At 51.0% G+C, this 27,238-nt stretch overlaps 1 protein-coding gene across 1 annotated transcript in view; it reads left to right on the top strand.

Annotated features, from left to right (window-relative positions):
• Positions 1 to 27,238, top strand: part of LOC146076068 (asialoglycoprotein receptor 1-like) — a 93,432-nt gene extending 66,194 nt beyond the window's left edge. Inside the window, exons 7-9 of the mRNA XM_083185897.1 lie at positions 18,871 to 19,022; positions 26,388 to 26,494; positions 26,695 to 27,238. Of these exons, the coding sequence (XP_083042023.1) occupies positions 18,871 to 19,022; positions 26,388 to 26,494; positions 26,695 to 26,839 (404 nt within the window). The 3' untranslated portion in view covers positions 26,840 to 27,238. The remainder of the gene's footprint in view (positions 1 to 18,870; positions 19,023 to 26,387; positions 26,495 to 26,694) is intronic.

The following is a 27,238-nucleotide window of genomic DNA, read 5'->3' as shown; positions in this document are numbered from 1 at the left end:
CAGTGTTATACAGAGGTGTGCCCAGGTGTTATCAGGGAGGGTCTGTGACATCAGCGCCGGCCCCGATCAGACTGATTATGTCATAGAGCTGTGGAAGGGCCAGCGTTATACAGAGGCGTGCCCGGGTGGTATCAGGGAGGGTCTGTGACATCAGCACCGGCCCCGATCAGCCTGATTATGTCATAGAGCTGTGGAAGGGCCAGCGTTATACAGAGGCGTGCCCAGGTGTTATCAGGGAGGGTCTGTGACATCAGCACCGGCCCCGATCAGCCTGATTATGTCATAGAGCTGTGGAAGGGCCAGTGTTACGCAGAGGCGTGCCCGGGTGTTATCAGGGAGGGTCTGTGACATCAGCACCGGCCCCGATCAGCCTGATTATGTCATAGAGCTGTGGAAGGGTCAGTGTTATACAGAGGTGTGCCCAGGTGTTATCAGGGAGGGTCTGTGACATCAGCGCCGGCCCCGATCAGACTGATTATGTCATAGAGCTGTGGAAGGGCCAGCGTTATACAGAGGCGTGCCCAGGTGTTATCAGGGAGGGTCTGTGACATCAGCGCCGGCCCCGATCAGACTGATTATGTCATAGAGCTGTGGAAGGGCCAGTGTTACGCAGAGGCGTGCCCGGGTGTTATCAGGGAGGGTCTGTGACATCAGCACCGGCCCAGATCAGCCTGATTATGTCATAGAGCTGTGGAAGGGCCAGCGTTACACAGAGGCGTGCCCAGGTGTTATCAGGGAGGGTCTGTGACATCAGCGCCGGCCCCGATCAGACTGATTATGTCATAGAGCTGTGGAAGGGCCAGTGTTACGCAGAGGTGTGCCCGGCTGTTATCAGGGAGGGTCTGTGACATCAGCGCCGGCCCCGATCAGACTGATTATGTCATAGAGCTGTGGAAGGGCCAGTGTTACGCAGAGGCGTGCCCGGGTGTTATCAGGGAGGGTCTGTGACATCAGCACCGGCCCCGATCAGCCTGATTATGTCATAGAGCTGTGGAAGGGCCAGTGTTACACAGAGGCGTGCCCGGGTGGTATCAGGGAGGGTCTGTGACATCAGCACCGGCCCCGATCAGCCTGATTATGTCATAGAGCTGTGTAAGGGTCAGCGTTATACAGAGGTGTGCCCGGGTGTTATCTGGGAGGGTCTGTGACATCAGCACCGGCCCCGATCAGCCTGATTATGTCATAGAGCTGTGGAAGGGCCAGTGTTATACAGAGGCATGCCCGGGTGTTATCAGGGAGGGTCTGTGACATCAGTACCGGCCCCGATCAGCCTGATTATGTCATAGAGCTGTGGAAGGGCCAGTGTTATACAGAGGCGTGCCCGGGTGGTATCAGGGAGGGTCTGTGACATCAGCGCCGGCCCCGATCAGCCTGATTATGTCATAGAGCTGTGGAAGGGTCAGTGTTACACAGAGGCGTGCCCAGGTGTTATCAGGGAGGGTCTGTGACATCAGCGCCGGCCCCGATCAGCCTGATTATGTCAAAGAGCTGTGGAAGGGTCAGTGTTATACAGAGGCGTGCCCGGGTGGTATCAGGGAGGGTCTGTGACATCAGCGCCGGCCCCGATCAGCCTGATTATGTCATAGAGCTGTGGAAGGGTCAGTGTTATGCAGAGGCGTGCCCGGGTGTTATCAGGGAGGGTCTGTGACATCAGCACCGGCCCCGATCAGCCTGATTATGTCATAGAGCTGTGGAAGGGTCAGTGTTATACAGAGGTGTGCCCAGGTGTTATCTGGGAGGGTCTGTGACATCAGCACCGGCCCCGATCAGCCTGATTATGTCATAGAACTGTGGAAGGGCCAGTGTTACGCAGAGGTGTGCCTGGGTGGTATCAGGGAGGGTCTGTAACATCAGCGCCGGCCCCGATCAGACTGATTATGTCATAGAGCTGTGGAAGGGCCAGTGTTATACAGAGGTGTGCCCGGGTGTTATCAGGGAGGGTCTGTGACATCAGCACCGGCCCCGATCAGCCTGATTATGTCATAGAGCTGTGGAAGGGCCAGTGTTATACAGAGGTGTGCCCGGGTGGTATCAGGGAGGGTCTGTGACATCAGCGTCGGCCCCGATCAGCCTGATTATGTCATAGAGCTGTGGAAGGGCCAGTGTTATACAGAGGCGTGCCCGGGTGGTATCAGGGAGGGTCTGTGACATCAGCACCGGCCCCGATCAGCCTAATTATGTCATAGAGCTGTGGAAGGGTCAATGTTATACAGAGGCGTGCCCGGGTGTTATCAGGGAGGGTCTGTGACATCAGCACCGGCCCCGATCAGACTGATTATGTCATAGAGCTGTGGAAGGGCCAGTGTTATACAGAGGCGTGCCCGGGTGGTATCAGGGAGGGTCTGTGACATCAGCACCGGCCCCGATCAGCCTGATTATGTCATAGAGCTGTGGAAGGGTCAGTGTTACGCAGAGGCGTGCCCGGGTGGTATCAGGGAGGGTATGTGACATCAGCACCGGCCCCGATCAGACTGATTATGTCATAGAGCTGTGGAAGGGTCAGTGTTATACAGAGGTGTGCCCGGGTGGTATCAGGGAGGGTCTGTGACATCAGCACCGGCCCCGATCATACTGATTATGTCATAGAGCTGTGGAAGGGTCAGTGTTACGCAGAGGCGTGCCCGGGTGGTATCAGGGAGGGTCTGTGACATCAGCGCCGGCCCCGATCAGACTGATTATGTCATAGAGCTGTGGAAGGGTCAGTGTTACGCAGAGGCGTGCCCGGGTGGTATCAGGGAGGGTCTGTGACATCAGCACCGGCCCCGATCAGACTGATTATGTCATAGAGCTGTGGAAGGGCCAGTGTTATACAGAGGCATGCTCGGGTGTTATCTGGGAGGGTCTGTGACATCAGCGCCGGCCCCGATCAGACTGATTATGTCATAGAGCTGTGGAAGGGTCAGTGATACGCAGAGGCGTGCCCGGGTGGTATCAGGGAGGGTCTGTGACATCAGCGCCGGCCCCGATCAGCCTGATTATGTCATAGAGCTGTGGAAGGGTCAGTGTTACACAGAGGTGTGCCCGGGTGTTATCAGGGAGGGTCTGTGACATCAGCACTGGCCCCGATTAGCCTAATTATGTCATAGAGCTGTGGAAGGGTCAGTGTTACGCAGAGGCGTGCCCGGGTGGTATCAGGGAGGGTCTGTGACATCAGCACCGGCCCCGATCAGACTGATTATGTCATAGAGCTGTGGAAGGGCCAGTGTTATACAGAGGTGTGCCCGGGTGTTATCTGGGAGGGTCTGTGACATCAGCACCGGCCCCGATCAGCCTGATTATGTCATAGAGCTGTGGAAGGGTCAGCATTATACAGAGGTGTGCCCGGGTGTTATCAGTGAGGGTCTGTAACATCAGCGCCGGCCCCGATCAGACTGATTATGTCATAGAGCTGTGGAAGGGCCAGCGTTATACAGAGGTGTGCCCGGGTGTTATCAGGGAGGGTCTGTGACATCAGCACCGGCCCCGATCAGCCTGATTATGTCATAGAGCTGTGGAAGGGCCAGTGTTACGCAGAGGTGTGCCCGGGTGTTATCAGGGAGGGTCTGTGACATCAGCACCGGCCCCGATCAGCCTGATTATGTCATAGAGCTGTGGAAGGGCCAGTGTTATACAGAGGTGTGCCCGGGTGTTATCTGGGAGGGTCTGTGACATCAGCACCGGCCCCGATCAGCCTGATTATGTCATAGAGCTGTGGAAGGGTCAGCGTTATACAGAGGTGTGCCCGGGTGTTATCAGTGAGGGTCTGTAACATCAGCGCCGGCCCCGATCAGACTGATTATGTCATAGAGCTGTGGAAGGGCCAGTGTTATACAGAGGCGTGCTCGGGTGTTATCTGGGAAGGTATGTGACATCAGCACCGGCCCCGATCAGCCTGATTATGTCATAGAGCTGTGGAAGGGCCAGTGTTACGCAGAGGTGTGCCTGGGTGGTATCAGGGAGGGTCTGTGACATCAGCACCGGCCCCGATCAGCCTGATTATGTCATAGAGCTGTGGAAGGGCCAGTGTTATACAGAGGTGTGCCCGGGTGGTATCAGGGAGGGTCTGTGACATCAGCGTCGGCCCCGATCAGCCTGATTATGTCATAGAGCTGTGGAAGGGCCAGCGTTATACAGAGGCGTGCCAGGGTGGTATCAGGGAGGGTCTGTGACATCAGCACCGGCCCCGATCAGCCTAATTATGTCATAGAGCTGTGGAAGGGTCAGTGTTACGCAGAGGCGTGCCCGGGTGTTATCAGGGAGGGTCTGTGACATCAGCACCGGCCCCGATCAGCCTGATTATGTCATAGAGCTGTGGAAGGGTCAGTGTTACGCAGAGGCGTGCCCGGGTGGTATCAGGGAGGGTCTGTGACATCAGCACCGGCCCCGATCAGACTGATTATGTCATAGAGCTGTGGAAGGGTCAGTGTTACCCAGAGGCGTACCCGGGTGTTATCAGGGAGGGTCTGTGACATCAGCACCGGCCCCGATCAGACTGATTATGTCATAGAGCTGTGGAAGGGCCAGTGTTATACAGAGGCGTGCCCGGGTGGTATCAGGGAGGGTCTGTGACATCAGCGCCGGCCCCGATCAGACTGATTATGTCATAGAGCTGTGGAAGGGCCAGTGTTACGCAGAGGCGTGCCCGGGTGGTATCAGGGAGGGTCTGTGACATCAGCGCCGGCCCCGATCAGACTGATTATGTCATAGAGCTGTGGAAGGGTCAGTGTTACGCAGAGGCGTGCCCGGGTGGTATCAGGGAGGGTCTGTGACATCAGCACCGGCCCCGATCAGACTGATTATGTCATAGAGCTGTGGAAGGGCCAGTGTTACGCAGAGGCGTGCCCGGGTGGTATCAGGGAGGGTCTGTGACATCAGCGCCGGCCCCGATCAGCCTGATTATGTCATAGAGCTGTGGAAGGGTCAGTGTTACACAGAGGTGTGCCCGGGTGTTATCAGGGAGGGTCTGTGACATCAGCACTGGCCCCGATTAGCCTAATTATGTCATAGAGCTGTGGAAGGGTCAGTGTTACGCAGAGGCGTGCCCGGGTGGTATCAGGGAGGGTCTGTGACATCAGCACTGGCCCCGATTAGCCTAATTATGTCATAGAGCTGTGGAAGGGTCAGCAATATACAGAGGCGTGCCCGGGTGTTATCAGGGAGGGTCTGTGACATCAGCGCCGGGTCCGATCAGCCTGATTATGTCATAGTGCTGTGGAAGGGCCAGTGTTATACAGAGGTGTGCCCGGGTGTTATCAGGGAGGGTCTGTGACATCAGCGCCGGCCCCGATCAGCCTGATTATGTCATAGAGCTGTGGAAGGGCCAGTGTTATACAGAAGCGTGCTCGGGTGTTATCTGGGAGGGTCTGTGACATCAGCGCCGGCCCCGATCAGCCTGATTATGTCATAGAGCTGTGGAAGGGCCAGTGTTATACAGAGGCGTGCCCGGGTGGTATCAGGGAGGGTCTGTGACATCAGCACCAGCCCCGATCAACCTGATTATGTCATAGAGCTGTGGAAGAGCCAGTGTTATACAGAGGTGTGCCCGGGTGGTATCAGGGAGGGTCTGTGACATCAGCACCGGCCCCGATCAGCCTGATTATGTCATAGAGCTGTGGAAGGGCCAGTGTTATACAGAGGCGTGCCCGGGTGTTATCAGGGAGGGTCTGTGACATCAGCACCGGCCCCGATCAGCCTGATTATGTCATAGAGCTGTGGAAGGGTCAGTGTTATACAGAGGTGTGCCCGGGTGGTATCAGGGAGGGTCTGTGACATCAGCGCCGGCCCCGATCAGCCTGATTATGTCATAGAGCTGTGGAAGGGCCAGTGTTATACAGAGGTGTGCCCGGGTGGTATCAGGGAGGGTCTGTGACATCAGCGCCGGCCCCGATCAGCCTGATTATGTCATAGAGCTGTGGAAGGGCCAGTGTTATACAGAGGTGTGCCCGGGTGTTATCAGGGAGGGTCTGTGACATCAGTGCCGGCCCCGATCAGCCTGATTATGTCATAGAGCTGTGGAAGGATCCGCATTATGCAGAGGCGTACCCGGGTGTTATCAGGGAGGGTCTGTGACATCAGTACCGGCCCCGATCAGCCTGATTATGTCATAGAGCTGTGGAAGGGCCAGCGTTATACAGAGGCGTGCCCGGTGGTATCAGGGAGGGTCTGTGACATCAGCACCGGCCCCCATCAGACTGATTATGTCATAGAGCTGTGGACTGGCCAGTGTTACACAGAGGCGGGCCCGGGTGTTATCAGGGAGGGTATGTAACATCAGCACCGGCCCCGATCAGCCTGATTATGTCATAGAGCTGTGGAAGGGTCAGTGTTACGCAGAGGCGTGCCCGGGTGGTATCAGGGAGGGTCTGTGACATCAGCACCGGCTCCGATCAGACTGATTATGTCATAGAGCTGTGGAAGGGTCAGTGTTACGCAGAGGTGTGCCCGGGTGTTATCAGGGAGGGTCTGTGACATCAGCACCAGCCCCGATCAGCCTGATTATGTCATAGAGCTGTGGAAGGGCCAGTGTTATACAGAGGCGTGCTCGGGTGTTATCTGGGAGGGTCTGTGACATCAGCACCGGCTCCGATCAGCCTGATTATGTCATAGAGCTGTGGAAGTGCCAGTGTTATACAGAGGCGTGCTCGGGTGTTATCTGGGAGGGTCTGTGACATCAGCACCGGCTCCGATCAGCCTGATTATGTCATAGAGCTGTGGAAGGGCCAGTGTTATACAGAGGTGTGCCCGGGTGTTATCAGGGAGGGTCTGTGACATCAGCGCCGGCCCCGATCAGACTGATTATGTCATAGAGCTGTGGAAGGGCCAGTGTTACGCAGAGGCGTGCCTGGGTGGTATCAGGGAGGGTTTGTAACATCAGCGCCGGCCCCGATCAGACTGATTATGTCATAGAGCTGTGGAAGGGCCAGTGTTACGCAGAGGTGTGCCTGGGTGGTATCAGGGAGGGTCTGTGACATCAGCACCGGCCCCGATCAGCCTGATTATGTCATAGAGCTGTGGAAGGGCCAGTGTTATACAGAGGTGTGCCCGGGTGGTATCAGGGAGGGTCTGTGACATCAGCGTCGGCCCCGATCAGCCTGATTATGTCATAGAGCTGTGGAAGGGCCAGCGTTATACAGAGGCGTGCCAGGGTGGTATCAGGGAGGGTCTGTGACATCAGCACCGGCCCCGATCAGCCTAATTATGTCATAGAGCTGTGGAAGGGTCAGTGTTACGCAGAGGCGTGCCCGGGTGTTATCAGGGAGGGTCTGTGACATCAGCACCGGCCCCGATCAGCCTGATTATGTCATAGAGCTGTGGAAGGGTCAGTGTTACGCAGAGGCGTGCCCGGGTGGTATCAGGGAGGGTCTGTGACATCAGCACCGGCCCCGATCAGACTGATTATGTCATAGAGCTGTGGAAGGGTCAGTGTTACCCAGAGGCGTACCCGGGTGTTATCAGGGAGGGTCTGTGACATCAGCACCGGCCCCGATCAGACTGATTATGTCATAGAGCTGTGGAAGGGCCAGTGTTATACAGAGGCGTGCCCGGGTGGTATCAGGGAGGGTCTGTGACATCAGCGCCGGCCCCGATCAGACTGATTATGTCATAGAGCTGTGGAAGGGCCAGTGTTACGCAGAGGCGTGCCCGGGTGGTATCAGGGAGGGTCTGTGACATCAGCACTGGCCCCGATTAGCCTAATTATGTCATAGAGCTGTGGAAGGGCCAGCGTTATACAGAGGCGTGCCCGGGTGGTATCAGGGAGGGTCTGTGACATCAGCACCGGCCCCGATCAGCCTGATTATGTCATAGAGCTGTGGAAGGGTCAGTGTTACGCAGAGGCGTGCCCGGGTGGTATCAGGGAGGGTCTGTAACATCAGCGCCGGCCCCGATCAGACTGATTATGTCATAGAGCTGTGGAAGGGCCAGCGTTATACAGAGGCGTGCCCGGTGGTATCAGGGAGGGTCTGTGACATCAGCACCGGCCCCGATCAGACTGATTATGTCATAGAGCTGTGGAAGGGCCAGTGTTATACAGAGGTGTGCCCGGGTGTTATCAGGGAGGGTCTGTGACATCAGCGCCGGCCCCGATCAGCCTGATTATGTCATAGAGCTGTGGAAAGGCCAGTGTTATACAGAAGCGTGCTCGGGTGTTATCTGGGAGGGTCTGTGACATCAGCGCCGGCCCCGATCAGCCTGATTATGTCATAGAGCTGTGGAAGGGCCAGTGTTATACAGAGGCGTGCCCGGGTGGTATCAGGGAGGGTCTGTGACATCAGCACCAGCCCCGATCAGCCTGATTATGTCATAGAGCTGTGGAAGAGCCAGTGTTATACAGAGGTGTGCCCGGGTGGTATCAGGGAGGGTCTGTGACATCAGCACCGGCCCCGATCAGCCTGATTATGTCATAGAGCTGTGGAAGGGCCAGTGTTATACAGAGGCGTGCCCGGGTGTTATCAGGGAGGGTCTGTGACATCAGCACCGGCCCCGATCAGCCTGATTATGTCATAGAGCTGTGGAAGGGTCAGTGTTATACAGAGGTGTGCCCGGGTGGTATCAGGGAGGGTCTGTGACATCAGCGCCGGCCCCGATCAGCCTGATTATGTCATAGAGCTGTGGAAGGGCCAGTGTTATACAGAGGTGTGCCCGGGTGGTATCAGGGAGGGTCTGTGACATCAGCGCCGGCCCAGATCAGCCTGATTATGTCATAGAGCTGTGGAAGGGCCAGTGTTATACAGAGGTGTGCCCGGGTGTTATCAGGGAGGGTCTGTGACATCAGTGCCGGCCCCGATCAGCCTGATTATGTCATAGAGCTGTGGAAGGATCCGCATTATGCAGAGACGTACCCGGGTGTTATCAGGGAGGGTCTGTGACATCAGTACCGGCCCCGATCAGCCTGATTATGTCATAGAGCTGTGGAAGGGCCAGCGTTATACAGAGGCGTGCCCGGTGGTATCAGGGAGGGTCTGTGACATCAGCACCGGCCCCCATCAGACTGATTATGTCATAGAGCTGTGGACTGGCCAGTGTTACACAGAGGCGGGCCCGGGTGTTATCAGGGAGGGTATGTAACATCAGCACCGGCCCCGATCAGCCTGATTATGTCATAGAGCTGTGGAAGGGTCAGTGTTACGCAGAGGCGTGCCCGGGTGGTATCAGGGAGGGTCTGTGACATCAGCACCGGCTCCGATCAGACTGATTATGTCATAGAGCTGTGGAAGGGTCAGTGTTACGCAGAGGTGTGCCCGGGTGTTATCAGGGAGGGTCTGTGACATCAGCACCAGCCCCGATCAGCCTGATTATGTCATAGAGCTGTGGAAGGGCCAGTGTTATACAGAGGCGTGCTCGGGTGTTATCTGGGAGGGTCTGTGACATCAGCACCGGCTCCGATCAGCCTGATTATGTCATAGAGCTGTGGAAGTGCCAGTGTTATACAGAGGCGTGCTCAGGTGTTATCTGGGAGGGTCTGTGACATCAGCACCGGCTCCGATCAGCCTGATTATGTCATAGAGCTGTGGAAGGGCCAGTGTTATACAGAGGTGTGCCCGGGTGTTATCAGGGAGGGTCTGTGACATCAGCGCCGGCCCCGATCAGACTGATTATGTCATAGAGCTGTGGAAGGGCCAGTGTTACGCAGAGGCGTGCCCGGGTGTTATCAGGGAGGGTCTGTGACATCAGCACCGGCCCCGATCAGACTGATTATGTCATAGAGCTGTGGAAGGGCCAGCGTTATGCAGAGGTGTGCCCGGGTGTTATCAGGGAGGGTATGTGACATCAGCGCCGGCCCCGATCAGACTGATTATGTCATAGAGCTGTGGAAGGGCCAGTGTTACGCAGAGGTGTGCCCGGGTGTTATCAGGGAGGGTATGTGACATCAGCGCCGGCCCCGATCAGCCTGATTATGTCATAGAGCTGTGGAAGGGCCAGTGTTATACAGAGGTGTGCCCGGGTGGTATCAGGGAGGGTCTGTGACATCAGCACCGGCCCCGATCAGCCTGATTAGGTCATAGAGCTGTGGAAGGGCCAGCGTTATACAGAGGCGTGCCCGGGTGTTATCAGGGAGGGTATGTGACATCAGCACCGGCCCCGATCAGCCTGATTATGTCATAGAGCTGTGGAAGGGTCAGCGTTATACAGAGGCGTGCCCGGGTGTTATCAGTGAGGGTCTCTTCTCTGTCTCATTCGTCATCTCTCTGTCTCTCTCTGCTCGGTCTCATTCCTCATCTCTCCATCTCTCTCTGCTCGGTCTCATTCCTCAACTCTGTCTCTCTCTGCTCGGTCTCATTCCTCATCTCTCTCTGATGTTCTACCCCCTCCTGATAAAACCCCCTCTGCATGTTCTACCGTTGATACAATCTCTTGATTTCTGTATCTCCTACGTGTACTGTCCCCTGGTCACCATCTCTTATCTTCTATATCTCCTAAATGTTACGATTCCCACTGGAGCTCAGGGAGTGACTGCTGGCAGATGAAGGCAGGAAGTCAGGCGTGAGCCCGTAGCTGGGACCGCCGGTTAGGACGGCCACAGCGGATGCTACACTAACTCTGTTGAGTCCCCGAGGCAGATGGTAAACGCCCGCAGGGCTAGGCTTCACCGGTGGCCGCCGCGTCCGAAGGAGCGAGTTAGGCCCGCTCCGACCCCGATGCAGCTAGGTCTTAGGAATAGACAAGGGGTAGACGATCGCCAAAGGGTACCCAAGAGGACCACTAACTACCGGGCCTAGCTGAGAGTTGACCCCTGACTGCCGGCACCTGGCCAAACCGGGATGCGACCAAGTCGCAGACACAAGTAGACCAGAAGAGGAGTCCCCAGCAGGATACACCACAGGGATGGCGACTCCCCAAAGCACGGACAACGAGGGTGGACACTCCCTGCCTGAAAGATACTACAGATGACTAAAGGGAGAGAAGTACCAGGGAAACAGAATAATTACTGGTGAAGATAATAATGAGCCCATGGAGGGACACGGCCACGGCGGGCCACTGGATACGGATGGACAGAGAATAATGAGCCCACGGAGGGACACGGCCACGGTGGGCCACTGGATACGGATGGACAGACAATAATGAGCCCACGGAGGGACACGGCCATGGCGGGCCACTGGATACGGATGGACAGAGAATAATGAGCCCACGGAGGGACACGGCCACTGGATACGGATGGACAGAGAATAATGAGCCCACGGAGGGACACAGCCACGGCGGGCCACTGGATACGGATGGACAGAGAATAATGAGCCCACGGAGGGGCACGGCCACGGCGGGCCACTGGATAAAGATATAAAGACCAAGGCTCCACTGGAGCACTTACGTGACCCACGAGTTGATGGAGAATGTGGGCCAAGCGCAGGCTCAGGCTGAAGCTGGACACTGGCTGAAGCTGGACACTGGCTGAAGCAGGACACTGGTTGCAGCAGGACACTGGTTGCAGCAGGACACTGGCTGAAGCAGGACACAAGGACAAGGAAGCCCCGGGAACCGGAGAAGCATGCTAACCATAAGCTGGGCAGCAAGCCAATAGCTCTGGGAAGCTGAAAGCTATAACCGGCGTCTGTGCCCAGCAGACGCCGGCTATTTATTTGATTTTCGCGCCGCCTGACTGACATCAGGCGTGCGCGTCTGCGGCCGCCGGACGGAAGCTCGAGGACGTTGCCTGGCAACGTCCCGACGCTCCATGTCAAAGTGAGGCTTGGAACGCTGCCCGGCAACATCCCCGGCCACGTCACACTGCGCCGCATCCGCCGTCCGTCCAGGTGCATTACAGCTCGGACGGCGGCGTGCAACACTACGTGTGCTGTTTCCTGGTCACCATCTCTTGCTTTCTGTATCTCCCATGTGTGCTCTCTCCTGGTGACCATCTCCTGTCTTCTGTATCTCCCACATGTGCTGTCCCCTGGTCACTTCTCCTATCTTGGAGGCAAAAAAAGGGGTGTGGATGGGGGATCACAGGCGCTAGTAACCTACATAGTAAAGAATCCTTGTAGGAACATGTATAATCAATAACATTTTTACATATAAGGTGACCACGTGACCACCTTCACCTGTGCCTTGAAAAAGATCCCTAGAAGGATTGAAACGCGTTGGCGGCTGCGGGTGGATGTGTAATTTTTAAACTCCAACAGAAGCCTTTTTATTCAAAGAAAATGTCCTATTGATGCCGGAGCTGTTACACGCATCCAGAATAAGTCTAGCCTGCAAGCCTCCACTAACGGAACACCTGCTTGTTTCATCGCCCGTGGATCAACAGGCGGGTTCCTAACTACAAGTCGGGGAAGTGGACATCTCCTACTACCGCTGGAAGCCGGGTCCACGGCTGCGGCGGTGAAAGAGACATCTCTCCTTCCTGCAGAAAATGACCATACTACGATCAGGAACAGAAGAACACGGGAGTGGAGGTACGAACTGTTCACTCTCTTTCCCACCCCGTGTATATCTCTCCATTTGCAGTACAACTAACAAGCTCCTATACTGACATATTGAGCCAAAACGGAACTTTTATCACTTGTATCAGGATTGCGCTATTTTTTCTCTTAAAGAAACAGTTTCTTTTTTTAGGAGACACCAATCTCTTTTTTCTGGATTTTTAAACTTTGTTGCATATTAAGGACTGTCTATACTTGTGATATTAATAACAAGTATATGTCTTTTTTCAACTTTCATTTGGAATACAAAAATAATTTTTTTCTGAATACCAGACCTAGCGCCTGTGATTCCCCATCCACACCCACATACTTCCACATCCACATACTTTCAAGAACTCTCACTTCAGCGAAAATGATTTTGAGGGAGACGTGGGAAGTATTATGATGAAACTTCAAAAACGACTCATCAAGGAGTGCAACCTATGCTGGGAAACAGCAACCTTGGAGACCTATATCTCCGAGCACCTAATACCACGAGGTCTATGCCTGGAAAAACTCCCCTCCTTTGGGACTGACTCAGAGACCTTCAAAAAAGAATGGCTAAATATCTTGGACACATGTTCCTTTGCCTTAATCAAACTAATAGTGGAAGAATGCAAAAAAGAGCTAATTAACATAGAGAAGGAAATTAACACCCTCAGTAGTCTGGCAGGTCGCTTTAAAGACTCCCAGGAATGCAAGGACCTGGAGAAAAAAATATCCGATAAATTATGCAAATTGGAAAGAGATATTATAAGAAAAAAACAAAGGAAAATGTTCAGAAGATAAGGAGGATCTTAAACAGGGGACATACCATCCAAAAATGCCATCATCTAACTCAAATAGATCTGAGCTAGACAATATGGAACAAATTACTACCAATATTGAATCAAGATCTATCCAGAATACTCCCTCTACAAATACCTTTGGGAATAAAAGAAGTGATCGGAATAACTGGAGAAAGAAAGATACCAATATCATACTAGAGGGCAGGACAATCATCATAGATGGCAGAATCAAGACCCAAATAGGGACCAAAGATCCAACGAGTATGATCATACCCCCAGGACGAGAAATTATCCCAATTCCAGGGAAACACTCCATCAGAACATCAACTTTGATCATTTTTCCAGGGATAGACAGCAACATTTCCAACGGGACACTTACAACAGGAACCCTTCCAGCTCAGATGATACACTCCACAGAAGGGATCATCTAAGGGATAATAACGTCACTAACTTACCCTCTTCCAAAGGACAACAATCCATTAGGAACCATTTTTTAGGGAAACGCAGGAACAGAAACGAAAGAGACTTTTAAATACCAGTAAAAACTGTCTCCTCATAAAAAACATCATGAAGAAATATAGATGAAAAAGAGGAGGGACGGAATCCAAAAAAGAAAAAAGTAAGAACAGATTAAAAGCATATGGCAAAATGATACAAATTTATCGAAAACAGGAGGCTACCACTTATGAAGACACGAAAATATTAAATCTAAGTGCACACACCCTATCAAATATGGAGAACCAAGTATTGAGCAAGGGCTTGAAGTTTGCCCCCTCAAACAACCCCAAGTCTTTTGACCTATATGTTGATACTCAAAAGTTTCTGCGAAAAATTTCCCTGAAAAAGTTTGTCTACAAAGAGAAGGAAAATAGCGAGCCCATATGGACAGATCCGGATGAAAATGAGGGGAGAAGGGCTTTCAAGAAAAAATCAACCTTTAACCCAACTCATAGTAGAGGATGTTTTCTAGAGACTTTTGGGAAACTAGTTACAAGGGATGTTGAAAAACTGTGGAATGCCTCAAAGGATGTTAGCAAAAGCAATATGACGAAGGCTGAAAGAAATGCCTTGAAGTCCCTGAAGGAGAATGATTCCCTCACCATTAAGCCCGCCGACAAAGGCGGCAGGATAGTGGTGATGGACACCAAAAAATATGAAGACAAGGTCTTCGAATTATTAAAGGATACTGATACATATATTCCTCTACGGAAAGATCCAACAGAGAACTTTAAGAAAAATCTGTTTATCTTTGTCGACAAATTATTTTCCAAGGGGACAATAACCGAAAAGGAAAAGGACTTCCTAAAAATTGATGACCCGACAATACCTGTTATTTACGGGCTTCCAAAGGTGCACAAAAACACTGAAGATCCCCCCCTAAGACCCACTGTTGTAGGGATAGGGTCTATAACTTCCAATCTATCTCAGATGATAGACTTCTTCCTACAGCCTATTGCCCAAAAGGGTAGATCTTTTTTGAAAGACACCACACAAACCCTATTGGAATTGGAAAAAGTAAAGTGGGAAGAAGATGACCTTTTGGCTACGGGTGATGTAGGGTCTCTTTATACAATAATAGACCATGAAAAAGGTATCGAAGCAGTAAAATTCTATCTGATGCAGGAAAATATGCCCATAAGTACCCAGGAATTCATCTTGGAAGGGATAGAGTTTATTTTAAAAAATAACTACTTTTACTTTGGAAGTGAATTCTTCCTGCAGCGGTCAGGGACCGCGATGGGCACGAAATTCGCACCGAGCTTTGTGGTCAATTTCATGAATTATTGGGAGGAATCCTACATTTGGAGCAGGCTCGGTGCGGGTTTCGTGTCATACCATCGCTATATAGATGACGTCATACTGGTCTGGCGAGGAGGTGAGGAAAGTCTAATGGTGTTTTTGGATCACCTCAATTGCAACGACTATGGCATCAAATTAACATTCGATGTCAGTAGTAGTACAGTAAATTTTCTTGACCTGACAGTTTATATTGATGGTGGAAAACTCCTCACAAAAAAATACCAAAAACCTACTGACACCAATTCATTAATTAGAAGAAGACAGTAACCACCATCCAAGGTGGTTGTCATCCATTCCAGCTAGCCAATTTCAAAGGGTAAAGAGCAATTGTTCCACCAAAGAAACCTATGAAAATCAGGTGGTTCACATGAAAAGAAAGTTCACCGACAAAGGCTACAGGGAAGAAAATCTAAATCGCGCCTTGGAAAAGGTCCAACAAACAGAAAGACAGGATCTTTTGAAAGGAAGAGCAAAAAATGTAGAAGGGGACAAACAAGATTTTTCATGTTCATTCATAACAACATTCAATGATAAATATAAGAATATAGAAAAAATCGTCAATGCACACTGGAAAGTACTGAAGTCAGATCCAGTACTACAGAAAATCTTGCCGGAAAAACCAGTAATGATATACAAAAAGGCTCCTAATTTGAGCAAACACCTAGTAAAAAGTGCTATAACACCTATAAACACGAGCCCCAGCGTCAAATCAAAGGGATTTTATCGCTGCGGTCTGTGTATAGCCTGTAGAAATTGCACTACCAAAGAAGGTAGCAAGATCACAACGTTCAAATCCCGCAGCACTAAAAAAAAAAGAGTATAAAATCACAAGTTGTGCCACTTGCAACAGTAAAAATGTAATATACTTAATAGTGTAAATGTGAAAAACAGTATATTGGGAAAACAAGCAGACCCCTGAAAGTTTGCTTAGGCGAACATTTTCGCAATATCAAAAATGGTCTAGAGAACCATTGTATGTCGGCACATTTTAAACAAACCCATCAATGTTGCACCAATGACATAATAAGCTTTAAAGTTATAGGTGAGAGGCAATTGGCGAAAGAAGAACATAGAAGTAGCCTGCCAGGCAGAAATTCGCTGGATATACGAATTGAAAACTCTAAGTCCCCAAGGACTCAATGGGGACTTCGAGCTTAAATGGTTGATCTAAAAGCATTTCCCCCCTTTTTAAAAAATATATGGGACACAAAGCGTAAAAGTATATTACCTATAAACATAAAAGTATACCATTACAAATAGAAGTGGTCTTTTTTTATAATATTTTTCGGGATTAGAGTGTGTTTCCCTTTAAGATAACCCAGTAACCTACATAGTAAAGAATCCTTGTAGGAACATGTATGATCAATAACATTTTTACATATAAGGTGACCACGTGACCACCTTCACCTGTGCCTTGAAAAAGATCCCTAGAAGGATTGAAACGCGTTGGCGGCAGCGGGTGGATGTGGTCACCCTATCTTTTAATCTCCAACAGAAGCCTTTTTATTCAAAGAAAATGTCCTAAAGATGACGGAGCTGTCAAGTGTATCCTGAATAAGTACAGCCTGCAAGCCTCCACTTTCTCCACTGCAGAAAATAACCATACTACGATCAGGAACAGAAGAACACGGGAGTGGAGGTACGAACTGTTCACTCTCTTTCCCACCCCGTGTATATCTCTCCATTTGCAATACAACTAACAAGCTCTTATACTGACATATTGAGCCAAAACGGAACTTTTATCACTTGTATCAGGATTGCGCTATTTTTTCTCTTAAAAAAACAGTTTCTTTTTTAGGAGACACCAATCTCTTTTTTCCTGGATTTTTAAACTTTGTTGCATATTCAGGACTGTCTATACTTGTGATATTAATAACAAGTATATGTATTTTTCAACTTTCATTTGGAATACAAATTTATTTTTTTCTGAATACCAGACCTAGCGCCTGTGATTCCCATCCACACCCCTTTTTTTGCCTCCATAATATACAGCTAGAGGATTGTACTAGCAGGAGGGAGGAAATAGGCTGCTGGGAAGGGCACATTTGATTTTTTATACAAACCCTATTGCACTTCTCCTAACTTATTTATCTCAGGGTTGCCGACTTTAAAAAAATCCTCTCTGGGAGAAGCCCGGAGAGGAATCTTGCATTACGAGTTTTGGGGGCGGGGCTTAACTGTGACGTCATTAAGCCCCGCCCCCATTACATCAAATAGCAGAAATAGCTGATATCCATGGAGGGGGTGGGGCTAAAACGTCACGATTGTGCCGTTTTAGCTCCGCCCCCTCCCCTGAGACCAGCGGATTGCGGCATATAAATGCCGCGATCGGGGGGCTCAGTGGGGGTCCCCCTGGTTCCGGGAGGGTTGCCCACCCTTCCGGGGGCCGGGAGGAAGGACCCGATTTTCGGGAGACTCCCGCAAATTCCGGGAGGGTCGGCAACCCAGATTTATCTCCTTATTTATCGCCATCTCCTGTCTTCAGTATCCCCCACATGTGCTGTCGCCTGTTTGCCATCTCCTGTCTTCTGTATCTCTCATGTGTGCTGCCCCCTGGTCACCATCCCCTGTCTCGTGTATCTCCCATGTTTTCTGTCCCCTGGTGACCATCTCCTGTGTTCTGTATCTCCCACATGTACTGTCCACTGGTCACCATCTCCTATTTTCTGTATCTCCCACATGAGCTGTCCCCTGGTGACCACCCCATCTCGTATCTCCCATGTGTACTGTCCCCTGGTCACCATCTCCTGTCTTCTGTATCTCCCACATGAGCTGTCCCCTGGTCACCATCTCCTGTATCTCCCATGTTTGCTGTCCCCTGGTCACCATCTCCTGTATCTCCCATGTTTGCTGTCCCCTGGTCACCATCTCCTGTGTTCTGTATCTCCCACATGAGCTGTCCCCTGGTCACCATCTCCTGTGTTCTGTATCTCCCACATGTACTGTCCCCTGGTCACCATCCCCTGTCTCGTGTATCTCCCACATGTACTGTCCACTGGTGACCTGTCTCTTGTCTTCTGTATCTCCCACATGAGCTGTCCCCTTGTGACCTGTCTCATGTATCTCCCATGTGTACTGTCCCCTGGTCACCATCTCCTGTCTTCTGTATCTCCCACATGTGCTGTCGCCTGGTGACCTGTCTCATGTATCTCCCATGTTTGCTGTCCCCTGGTCACCATCTCCTGTGTTCTGTATCTCCCACATGAGCTGTCCCCTGGTGACCTGTCTCCTGTATCTCCCATGTGTACTGTCCCCTGGTCACCATCTCCTGTCTTCTGTATCTCCCACATGTACTGTCCCCTGGTCACCATCTCCTGTCTTCTGTATCTCCCATGTGTACTGTCCCCTGGTCACCATCTCCTGTCTTCTGTATCTCCCACATGAGCTGTCCCCTGGTGACCTGTCTCATGTATCTCCCATGTTTGCTGTCACCTGGTCACCATCTCCTGTGTTCTGTATCTCCCACATGAGCTGTCCCCTGGTCACCATCTCCTGTGTTCTGTATCTCCCACATGAGCTGTCCCCTGGTGACCTGTCTTCTGTATCTCCCTAGTCACCATACATTGTCCCCTGGTCACCATATCATGTATCTCCCAGGTGCGCTGTCCCCTGGTCACCATCTCCTGTCTTCTGTATCTCCCACATGAGCTGTCCCCTGGTCACCATCCCCCGTCTCGTGTATCTCCCATGTTTGCTGTCCCCTGGTCACCATCTCCTGTCTTCTGTATCTCCCTAGTCACCATACATTGTCTCCTGTATCTCCCAGGTGTGCTGTACCCTGGACACCATCTCCTGTTTTCTGTATGTCCTACATGTCCTGTCCCCGGTCACCATCTTTTGTCTTCTTTATAACCCGCATGTATCATCCTCAGGTTGCCATGTTTTTTTTTTGTTTTTTTTATTAATAGGTTCAAAGGAAGAGACATGTCCTGCAGCTTGGTCTAAGTTTCAGCTCAGCTGCTACTTCCTCTCCATTGAGGGGAAACCCTGGAATGATTCTGAAAAGACCTGTGTGGAGAAAGAGTCCCATTTGGTTGTCATTAATAGTGATGAAGAGCAGGTTTGTGATCCTATCTATTATACTTGTGGTGCCACCGAGTTTAGCTTATGTTTGAGGACAGTGCCATATTTCTGTGTGCGAGAGAGGCTGGATGGAGCCGGTATTTATCTCCCAGGCTTGGGCCTTTCAGAGGAGCCACGCTATACTTGTGCTGTACTCTGGCCACATCTACACTACCATTCCAACTCACATCACAACAGCCGTAGCTTAGGGAGCCATAAGTCACAACTCTGTGTCCTTCAACACCATGCATCCTCCTCCAGACCATTGGCGCCTCAGACACATTCCTTTCATGGTTCACCTCCAACCTTACCAACTGCTACTTCTTTGTATTTACCACTAGTTTCACCTCCCCCATCCATCCTGCCCTTTATAAGCCCCAATGTTATGTCCTTGGCTCTCTGCTCTTTTGGCTGTACACATCCTCTCTGGATGAAATCAAGATTTTATTTGACCACCAGTATTACCTCTGCCAACAACCCTCATCTCTATCACTCACCTCCTGATTTCTCCTCCTCCATCATCTCTCCAGGTTCCCATTTGCCTCACTGCCATCTCCTCCTGGATGTACTGTAGTTATGCTTTCTGAAACTCAACATGACCAAAACCTAAGAGGTCCCTTTATCCAGACCAGTGTTTTCCAACCACTGTGCCGTGGTACACTAGTGTGCCCTGAGCTGTTCCCAAGTGTGCCCCCAGATCTAGAGATGCGGAAACCAGTTTACAGCCACCACCAGTTCAACTGTTATTTACTGGTCTCTTCTGTTCATGTAAAGGGCCAATGCATTTTATTGTTATTACCTGTGGGGACCAGTGTGCTTGTTTCAGTGGAATGGGATCATTCGTCAGACTGCATTTAGGTCTACAGTCATTAGGTCGACCCCACTAGGTCGACTGGCAGGAAGGTCGACCTGACTTAAGGTCGACATGGGCCAAGGTCGACATGACTTAAGGTCGAATTTGCATAAAGGTCGACATGAGGAAGGTCGACTGGTCATAAGGTCGACATGGGTTTTTCACTGTTTTTTTATCCGAATGTCGACACAGTCGACATGGACACAGTTGGCAATGAGAATCGGACCCTTGCATCGCTCGCTTCGCTCGCAATGCTTCGGGCACGGTGCCTCGCTGCGCTCGGCACACTATTTTATTCTCCCACCACACCCTAGTGGATGGTAGGGCATGAAATACCGCCTGTCGGCTCAAAAAACAGTGAAAAACCCATGTCGACCTTATGACCAGTCGACCTTCCTCATGTCGACCTTTATGCAAATTCGACCTTAAGTCATGTCGACCTTGGCCCATGTCGACCTTAAGTCAGGTCGACCTTCCTGCCAGTCGACCTAGTGGGGTCGACCTAATGACTGTAGACCTAAATGCAGTCTGACGAATGACCGCATCCCGTTTCAGTATATGGGGGGCCAATAGTTTTTTTTTGTTTTCCAATGTGTTTTGCCCTGTGGGGATCTCATGGTGTGCCTTGGCAATTTAAAATCTTATTTAGTGTGCCGCAAGGTAAAAATGTTGAAAATCACTGATCTAGAGCCTCATCCCTCCCAACGTCCCCATTACTAACTGTGTAATTGAGTAGGGTTTTGAGGTAGTAATTCAAAGTTTGGGTGTTTCAGATGAGCAGGACATACAGTACCACATACTGTACTGTAGGTGGCTGTTCTTACCAGTACAGTATTATCTAGTAGTTACAGGTTCCACAGCTGTGTTACACTGAAGTAAAAAGATGTTATTCTCCAATATTTCCAAATCTTTTCTCCACCCTCCCTGTGGTGTAAGCCTTTGCTGCTGGGTTACAGCTGGGTATCAGTGTTTCTACTTCTCCGTCCTGCAGAGGTTCCTGGTCTCAGAGCTCCCTGTAGTGTAAGCCAATGCAGCTGGGTATAAGTGTTTCTCCTTCTCCGTCCTGCAGAGGTTCCTGGTCTCCTCCCTCCCTGTAGTGTAAGCCTTTGCTGCTGGGTATAAGTGTTTCTCCTTCTCCGTCCTGCAGAGGTTCCTGGTCTCCTCCCTCCCTGTAGTGTAAGCTTTTGCTGCTGGGTATAAGTGTTTCTCCTTCTCTGTCCTGCAGAGGTTCCTGGTCTCCTCCCTCCCTGTAGTGTAAGCCTTTGCTGCTGGGTATAAGTGTTTCTCCTTCTCCGTCCTGCAGAGGTTCCTGGTCTCAGAGCTCCCTGTAGTGTAAGCCTTTGCTGCTGGGTATCAGTGTTTCTCCTTCTCCGTCCTGCAGAGGTTCCTGGTCTCAGAGCTCCCTGTGGTGTAAGCCTTTGGTGCTGGGTTATAGCTGGGTATGTGTTTCTCCTTCTCCATCCTGCAGAGGTTCCTGGTCTCCTCCCTCCCTGTAGTGTAAGCCTTTGATGCTTGGTATAAGAGTTTCTCCTTCTCCTCCATGCAGAGGTTCCTGGTCTCAGAGCTCCCTGTAGTGTAAGCCTTTGCTGCTGGGTTACAGCTGGGTATAAGTGTTTCTCCTTTTCTGTCCTGCAAAGGTTCCTAGTCTCTGCCTTCCCTGTAGTGTAAGCCTTTGCTGCTGGGAATAAGTGTTTCTCCTTCTCTGTCCTGCAGAGGTTCATGGTCTCCTCCCTCCCTGTAGTGTAAGCTTTTGCTGCTGGGTATAAGTGTTTCTCCTTCTCCATCCTGCAGAGGTTCCTGGTCTCCTCCCTCCATGTAGTGTAAGCATTTGCTGCTGGGTATAAGTGTTTCTCCTTCTCCGCCATGCAGAGGTTCCTGGTCTCAGAGCTCCCTGTAGTGTAAGCCTTTGCTGCTGGGTTATAGCTGGGTATAAGTGTTTCTCCTTCTCCGTCCTGCAGAGATTCCTGGTCTCCTCCCTCCCTGTAGTGTAAGCCTTTGCTGCTGGGTATAAGTGTTTCTCCTTCTCCGTCCTGCAGAGGTTCCTAGACTCAGAGCTCCCTGTAGTGTAAGCCTTTGCTGCTGGGTATCAGTTTTTCTCCTTCTCCGTCCTGCAGAGGTTCCTGGTCTCCTCCCTCCCTGTAGTGTAAGCCTTTGCTGCTGGGTTACAGCTGGGTATCAGTGTTTCTCCTTCTCCGTCCTGCAGAGGTTCCTGGTCTCTGCCCTCCCTGTAGTGTAAGCCTTTGCTGATGGGTTACAGCTGGGTATAAGTGTTTTTCCTTCTCCATCCTGCAGAGGTTCTTGGTCTCTGCCCTCCCTGTAGTGTAAGAGTTTGCTGCTGGGTATAAGTGTTTCTCCTTCTCTGTCCTGCAGAGGTTCCTGGTCTCAGAGCTCCCTGTAGTGTAAGCCTTCGCTGCTAGGTTACATCTGGGTATCAGTGTTTCTCCTTCTCCGTCCTGCAGAGGTTCCTGGTCTCAGAGCTCCCTGTAGTGTAAGCCTTTGCTGCTGGGTTACAGCTGGGTATAAGTGTTTCTCCTTCTCCGTCCTGCAGAGGTTCCTGGTCTCTGCCCTCCCTGTAGTGTAAGCCTTTGCTGCTGGGTTACATCTGGGTATAAGTGTTTCTCCTTCTCCGTCCTGCAGAGGTTCCTGGTCTCCGCCCACCCTGTAGTGTAAGCCTTTGCTGCTGGGTTACATCTGGATATAAGTGTTTCTCCTTCTCCGTCCTGCAGAGGTTCCTGGTCTCAGAGCTCCCTGTGGTGTAAGCCTTTGCTGCTGGGTTATATCTGGGTATAAGTGTTTCTCCTTCTCCGTCCTGCAGAGGTTCCTGGTCTCAGAGCTCCCTGTGGTGTAAGCCTTTGCTGCTGGGTTACATCTGGGTATCAGTGTTTCTCCTTCTCCGTCCTGCAGAGGTTCCTGGTCTCAGAGCTCCCTGTAGTGTAAGCCTTTGCTGCTGGGTTACATCTGGGTATAAGTGTTTCTCCTTCTCCGTCCACCAGAGGTTCCTGGTCTCAGAGCTCCCTGTAGTGTAAGCCTTTGCTGCTGGGTTACATCTGGGTATAAACGTTTCTCCTCTCTGTCCTGCAGAGGTTCCTGGTCTCAGAGCTCCCTGTAGTGTAAGCCTTTGCTGCTGGGTATCAGTGTTTCTCCTTCTCCTTCCTGCAGAGGTTCCTGGTCTCAGAGCTCCCTGTAGTGTAAGCCTTTGCTGCTGGGTTATAGCTGGGAATAAGTGTTTTTCCTTCTCCGTCCTGCAGAGGTTCCTGGACTCCTCCCTCCCTGTAGTGTGAGCTTTTGCTGCTGGGTATAAGAGTTTCTCCTTCTCTGTCCTGTAGAGGTTCCTGGTCTCCTCGCTACCTGTAGTGTAAGCCTTTGCTGCTGGGTATAAGTGTTTCTCCTTCTCCTTCCTGCAGAGGTTCCTGGTCTCAGAGCTCCCTGTAGTGTAAGACTTTGCTGCTGGGTTATAGCTGGGAATAAGTGTTTCTCCTTCTCCGTCCTGCAGAGGTTCCTGGTCTCCTCCCTCCCTGTAGTGTAAGCTTTTGCTGCTGGGTATAAGAGTTTCTCCTTCTCTGTCCTGTAAAGGTTCCTGGTCTCCTCCCTTCCTGTAGTGTAAGCCTTTGCTGCTGGGTATAAGTGTTTCTCCTCCTTCCTGCAGAGGTTCCTGGTCTCAGAGCTCCCTGTAGTGTAAGCCTTTGCTGCTGGGTTACAGCTGTGAATCAATGTTTCTCCTTCTCCGTCCTGCAGAGGTTCCTGGTCTCAGAGCTCCCTGTAGTGTAAGCCTTTGCTGCTGGGTTTCAGCTGGGTATCAGTGTTTCTCCTTCTCCACCCTGCAGAGGTTCCTGGTCTCAGAGCTCCCTGTAGTGTAAGCCTTTGCTGCTGGGTATCAGTTTTTCTCCTTCTCCGTCCTGCAGAGGTTCCTGGTCTCCTCCCTCCCTGTAGTGTAAGCCTTTGCTGCTGGGTTACAGCTGGGTATCAGTGTTTCTCCTTCTCCGTCCTGCAGAGGTTCCTGGTCTCTGCCCTCCCTGTAGTGTAAGCCTTTGCTGCTGGGTTACAGCTGGGTATAAGTGTTTTTCCTTCTCCATCCTGCAGAGGTTCCTGGTCTCAGAGCTCCCTGTAGTGTAAGAGTTTGCTGCTGGGTATAAGTGTTTCTCCTTCTCTGTCCTGCAGAGGTTCCTGGTCTCAGAGCTCCCTGTAGTGTAAGCCTTTGCTGCTGGGTTACAGCTGGGTATCAATGTTTCTCCTTCTCCGTCCTGCAGAGGTTCCTAGTCTCAGAGCTCCCTGTTGTGTAAGCCTTTGGTGCTGGGTATAAGTGTTTCTCCTTCTCCGTCCTGCAGAGGTTCCTGGTCTCTGCCCTCCCTGTAGTGTAAGCCTTTGCTGCTGGGTTACATCTGGGTATAAGTGTTTCTCCTTCTCCGTCCTCCAGAGGTTCCTGGTCTCAGAGCTCCCTGTAGTGTAAGCCTTTGCTGCTGGGTTACATCTGGGTATAAGTGTTTCTCCTCTCTGTCCTGCAGAGGTTCCTGGTCTCCTCCCTCCCTGTAGTGTAAGCCTTTGCTGCTGGGTATCAGTGTTTCTCCTTCTCCGTCCTGCAGAGGTTCCTGGTCTCAGAGCTCCCTGTAGTGTAAGCCTTTGCTGCTGGGTTACATCTGGGTATAAGTGTTTCTCCTTCTCCGTCCTGCAGAGGTTCCTGGTCTCAGAGCTCCCTGTAGTGTAAGCCTTTGCTGCTGGGTATAAGTGTTTCTCCTTCTCCTTCCTGCAGAGGTTTCTGGTCTCAGAGCTCCCTGTAGTGTAAGCCTTTGCTGCTGTGTTATAGCTTGGAATAAGTGTTTCTCCTTCTCCGTCCTGCAGTGGTTCCTAGTCTCCTCCCTCCCTGTAGTGTAAGCTTTTGCTGCTGGGTATAAGAGTTTCTCCTTCTCTGTCCTGTAGAGGTTCCTGGTCTCCTCCCTCCCTGTAGTGTAAGCCTTTGCTGCTGGGTATAAGAGTTTCTCCTTCTCTGTCCTGTAGAGGTTCCTGGTCTCCTCCCTCCCTGTAGTGTAAGCCTTTGCTGCTGGGTATAAGAGTTTCTCCTTCTCCGTCCTGCAGAGGTTCCTGGTCTCTGCCCTCCCTGTAGTGTAAGCCTTTGCTGCTGGGTTACAGCTGTGAATCAATGTTTCTCCTTCTCCGTCCTGCAGAGGTTCCTGGTCTCAGAGCTCCCTGTAGTGTAAGCCTTTGCTGCTGGGTTTCAGCTGGGTATCAGTGTTTCTCCTTCTCCGCCCTGCAGAGGTTCCTGGTCTCAGAGCTCCCTGTAGTGTAAGCCTTTGCTGCTGGGTATCAGTTTTTCTCCTTCTCCGTCCTGCAGAGGTTCCTGGTCTCCTCCCTCCCTGTAGTGTAAGCCTTTGCTGCTGGGTTACAGCTGGGTATCAGTGTTTCTCCTTCTCCGTCCTGCAGAGGTTCCTGGTCTCTGCCCTCCCTGTAGTGTAAGCCTTTGCTGCTGGGTTACAGCTGGGTATAAGTGTTTTTCCTTCTCCATCCTGCAGAGGTTTCTGGTCTCAGAGCTCCCTGTAGTGTAAGAGTTTGCTGCTGGGTATAAGTTTTTCTCCTTCTCTGTCCTGCAGAGGTTCCTGGTCTCAGAGCTTCCTGTAGTGTAAGCCTTTGCTGCTGGGTTACAGCTGGGTATCAATGTTTCTCCTTCTCCGTCCTGCAGAGGTTCCTAGTCTCAGAGCTCCCTGTTGTGTAAGCCTTTGGTGCTGGGTATAAGTGTTTCTCCTTCTCCGTCCTGCAGAGGTTCCTGGTCTCTGCCCTCCCTGTAGTGTAAGACTTTGCTGCTGGGTTACATCTGGGTATAAGTGTTTCTCCTTCTCCGTCCTCCAGAGGTTCCTGGTCTCAGAGCTCCCTGTAGTGTAAGCCTTTGCTGCTGGGTTACATCTGGGTATAAGTGTTTCTCCTCTCTGTCCTGCAGAGGTTCCTGGTCTCCTCCCTCCCTGTAGTGTAAGCCTTTGCTGCTGGGTATCAGTGTTTCTCCTTCTCCGTCCTGCAGAGGTTCCTGGTCTCAGAGCTCCCTGTAGTGTAAGCCTTTGCTGCTGGGTTACATCTGGGTATAAGTGTTTCTCCTTCTCCGTCCTGCAGAGGTTCCTGGTCTCAGAGCTCCCTGTAGTGTAAGCCTTTGCTGCTGGGTATAAGTGTTTCTCCTTCTCCTTCCTGCAGAGGTTTCTGGTCTCAGAGCTCCCTGTAGTGTAAGCCTTTGCTGCTGTGTTATAGCTTGGAATAAGTGTTTCTCCTTCTCCGTCCTGCAGTGGTTCCTAGTCTCCTCCCTCCCTGTAGTGTAAGCTTTTGCTGCTGGGTATAAGAGTTTCTCCTTCTCTGTCCTGTAGAGGTTCCTGGTCTCCTCCCTCCCTGTAGTGTAAGCCTTTGCTGCTGGGTATCAGTGTTTCTCCTTCTCCATCCTGCAGAGGTTCCTGGTCTCAGAGCTCCCTGTAGTGTAAGCATTTGCTGCTGGGTTACAGCTGGGTACTGTATAAGTGTTTCTCCTTCTCTCTCCTGTAGAAGTTTGTGTTTGGAATGACAAAGGGGAAGTACACCTGGATTGGTCTCCATGACATGATGGGTGATTGGAAGTGGGTGGATGGAACCAAATACGACTCTGCCCCAAAGTAAGTATAAAGTGGCCTCATTGTTTATTACTCCCTATTGTCCTCTTTTATCCACCTCAAATCCCACAACACTTACAGTATTTTCACATAATTTAGCTTCCTGATATAATCACAAGTTCAGGACACCGACCATACTGAATACACCAGCGTGTTTCACGTTTAAACAACCTGATAATTGTGCATATTTATGTGTTGTACAGGAACTGGATTCCAGGGCAGCCCGATGATTTTATTGGTCATAATCTTGGAGGAGGAGAAGATTGCGCACATCTTCATAATAATGGGAAATGGAACGATGACCACTGCTCCAGGCGGTACTTCTACCTCTGTGAGATGGATCTGTGAGAAGGCCTAAGCCTGACCATAGACTTCATTCTGCAGAATATTACTACCCAGCTTACGCACTGCTTGTTCTGCAGGAAGACACACAGTATTCTTGCACACTCTATTCTTGTATAGAGGAGAATGATCAGGAATAAACCATGGAAATCAGATGTCCCCAGATCCTATCCCAGAGAGACATCTTCTCAGTGTAAGCGGGAAATCATCTACTGAGACGGAGACGTCATTGACCGGACCTAGAAGGGAAAACATCTCAATACTCAGACCAGGAGATCCGATCTCTCTGGTGGACAAATGTTACTTCTGGCCAAGATAACGGCCTGCCGGGAGCTTTACATTTATCCAGCTGTGATATAACGTTACAAAATGATTTTTCTAGTAAATAAATGTATAACTACAGAA

The sequence above is a fragment of the Crinia signifera genome, chromosome 4, assembly GCF_055691185.1.
Source record: "Crinia signifera chromosome 4, ASM5569118v1, whole genome shotgun sequence".
Classification (NCBI taxonomy): Eukaryota; Metazoa; Chordata; class Amphibia; order Anura; family Myobatrachidae; genus Crinia; species Crinia signifera.
This window is presented reverse-complemented; position numbering and strand designations above follow the sequence as displayed.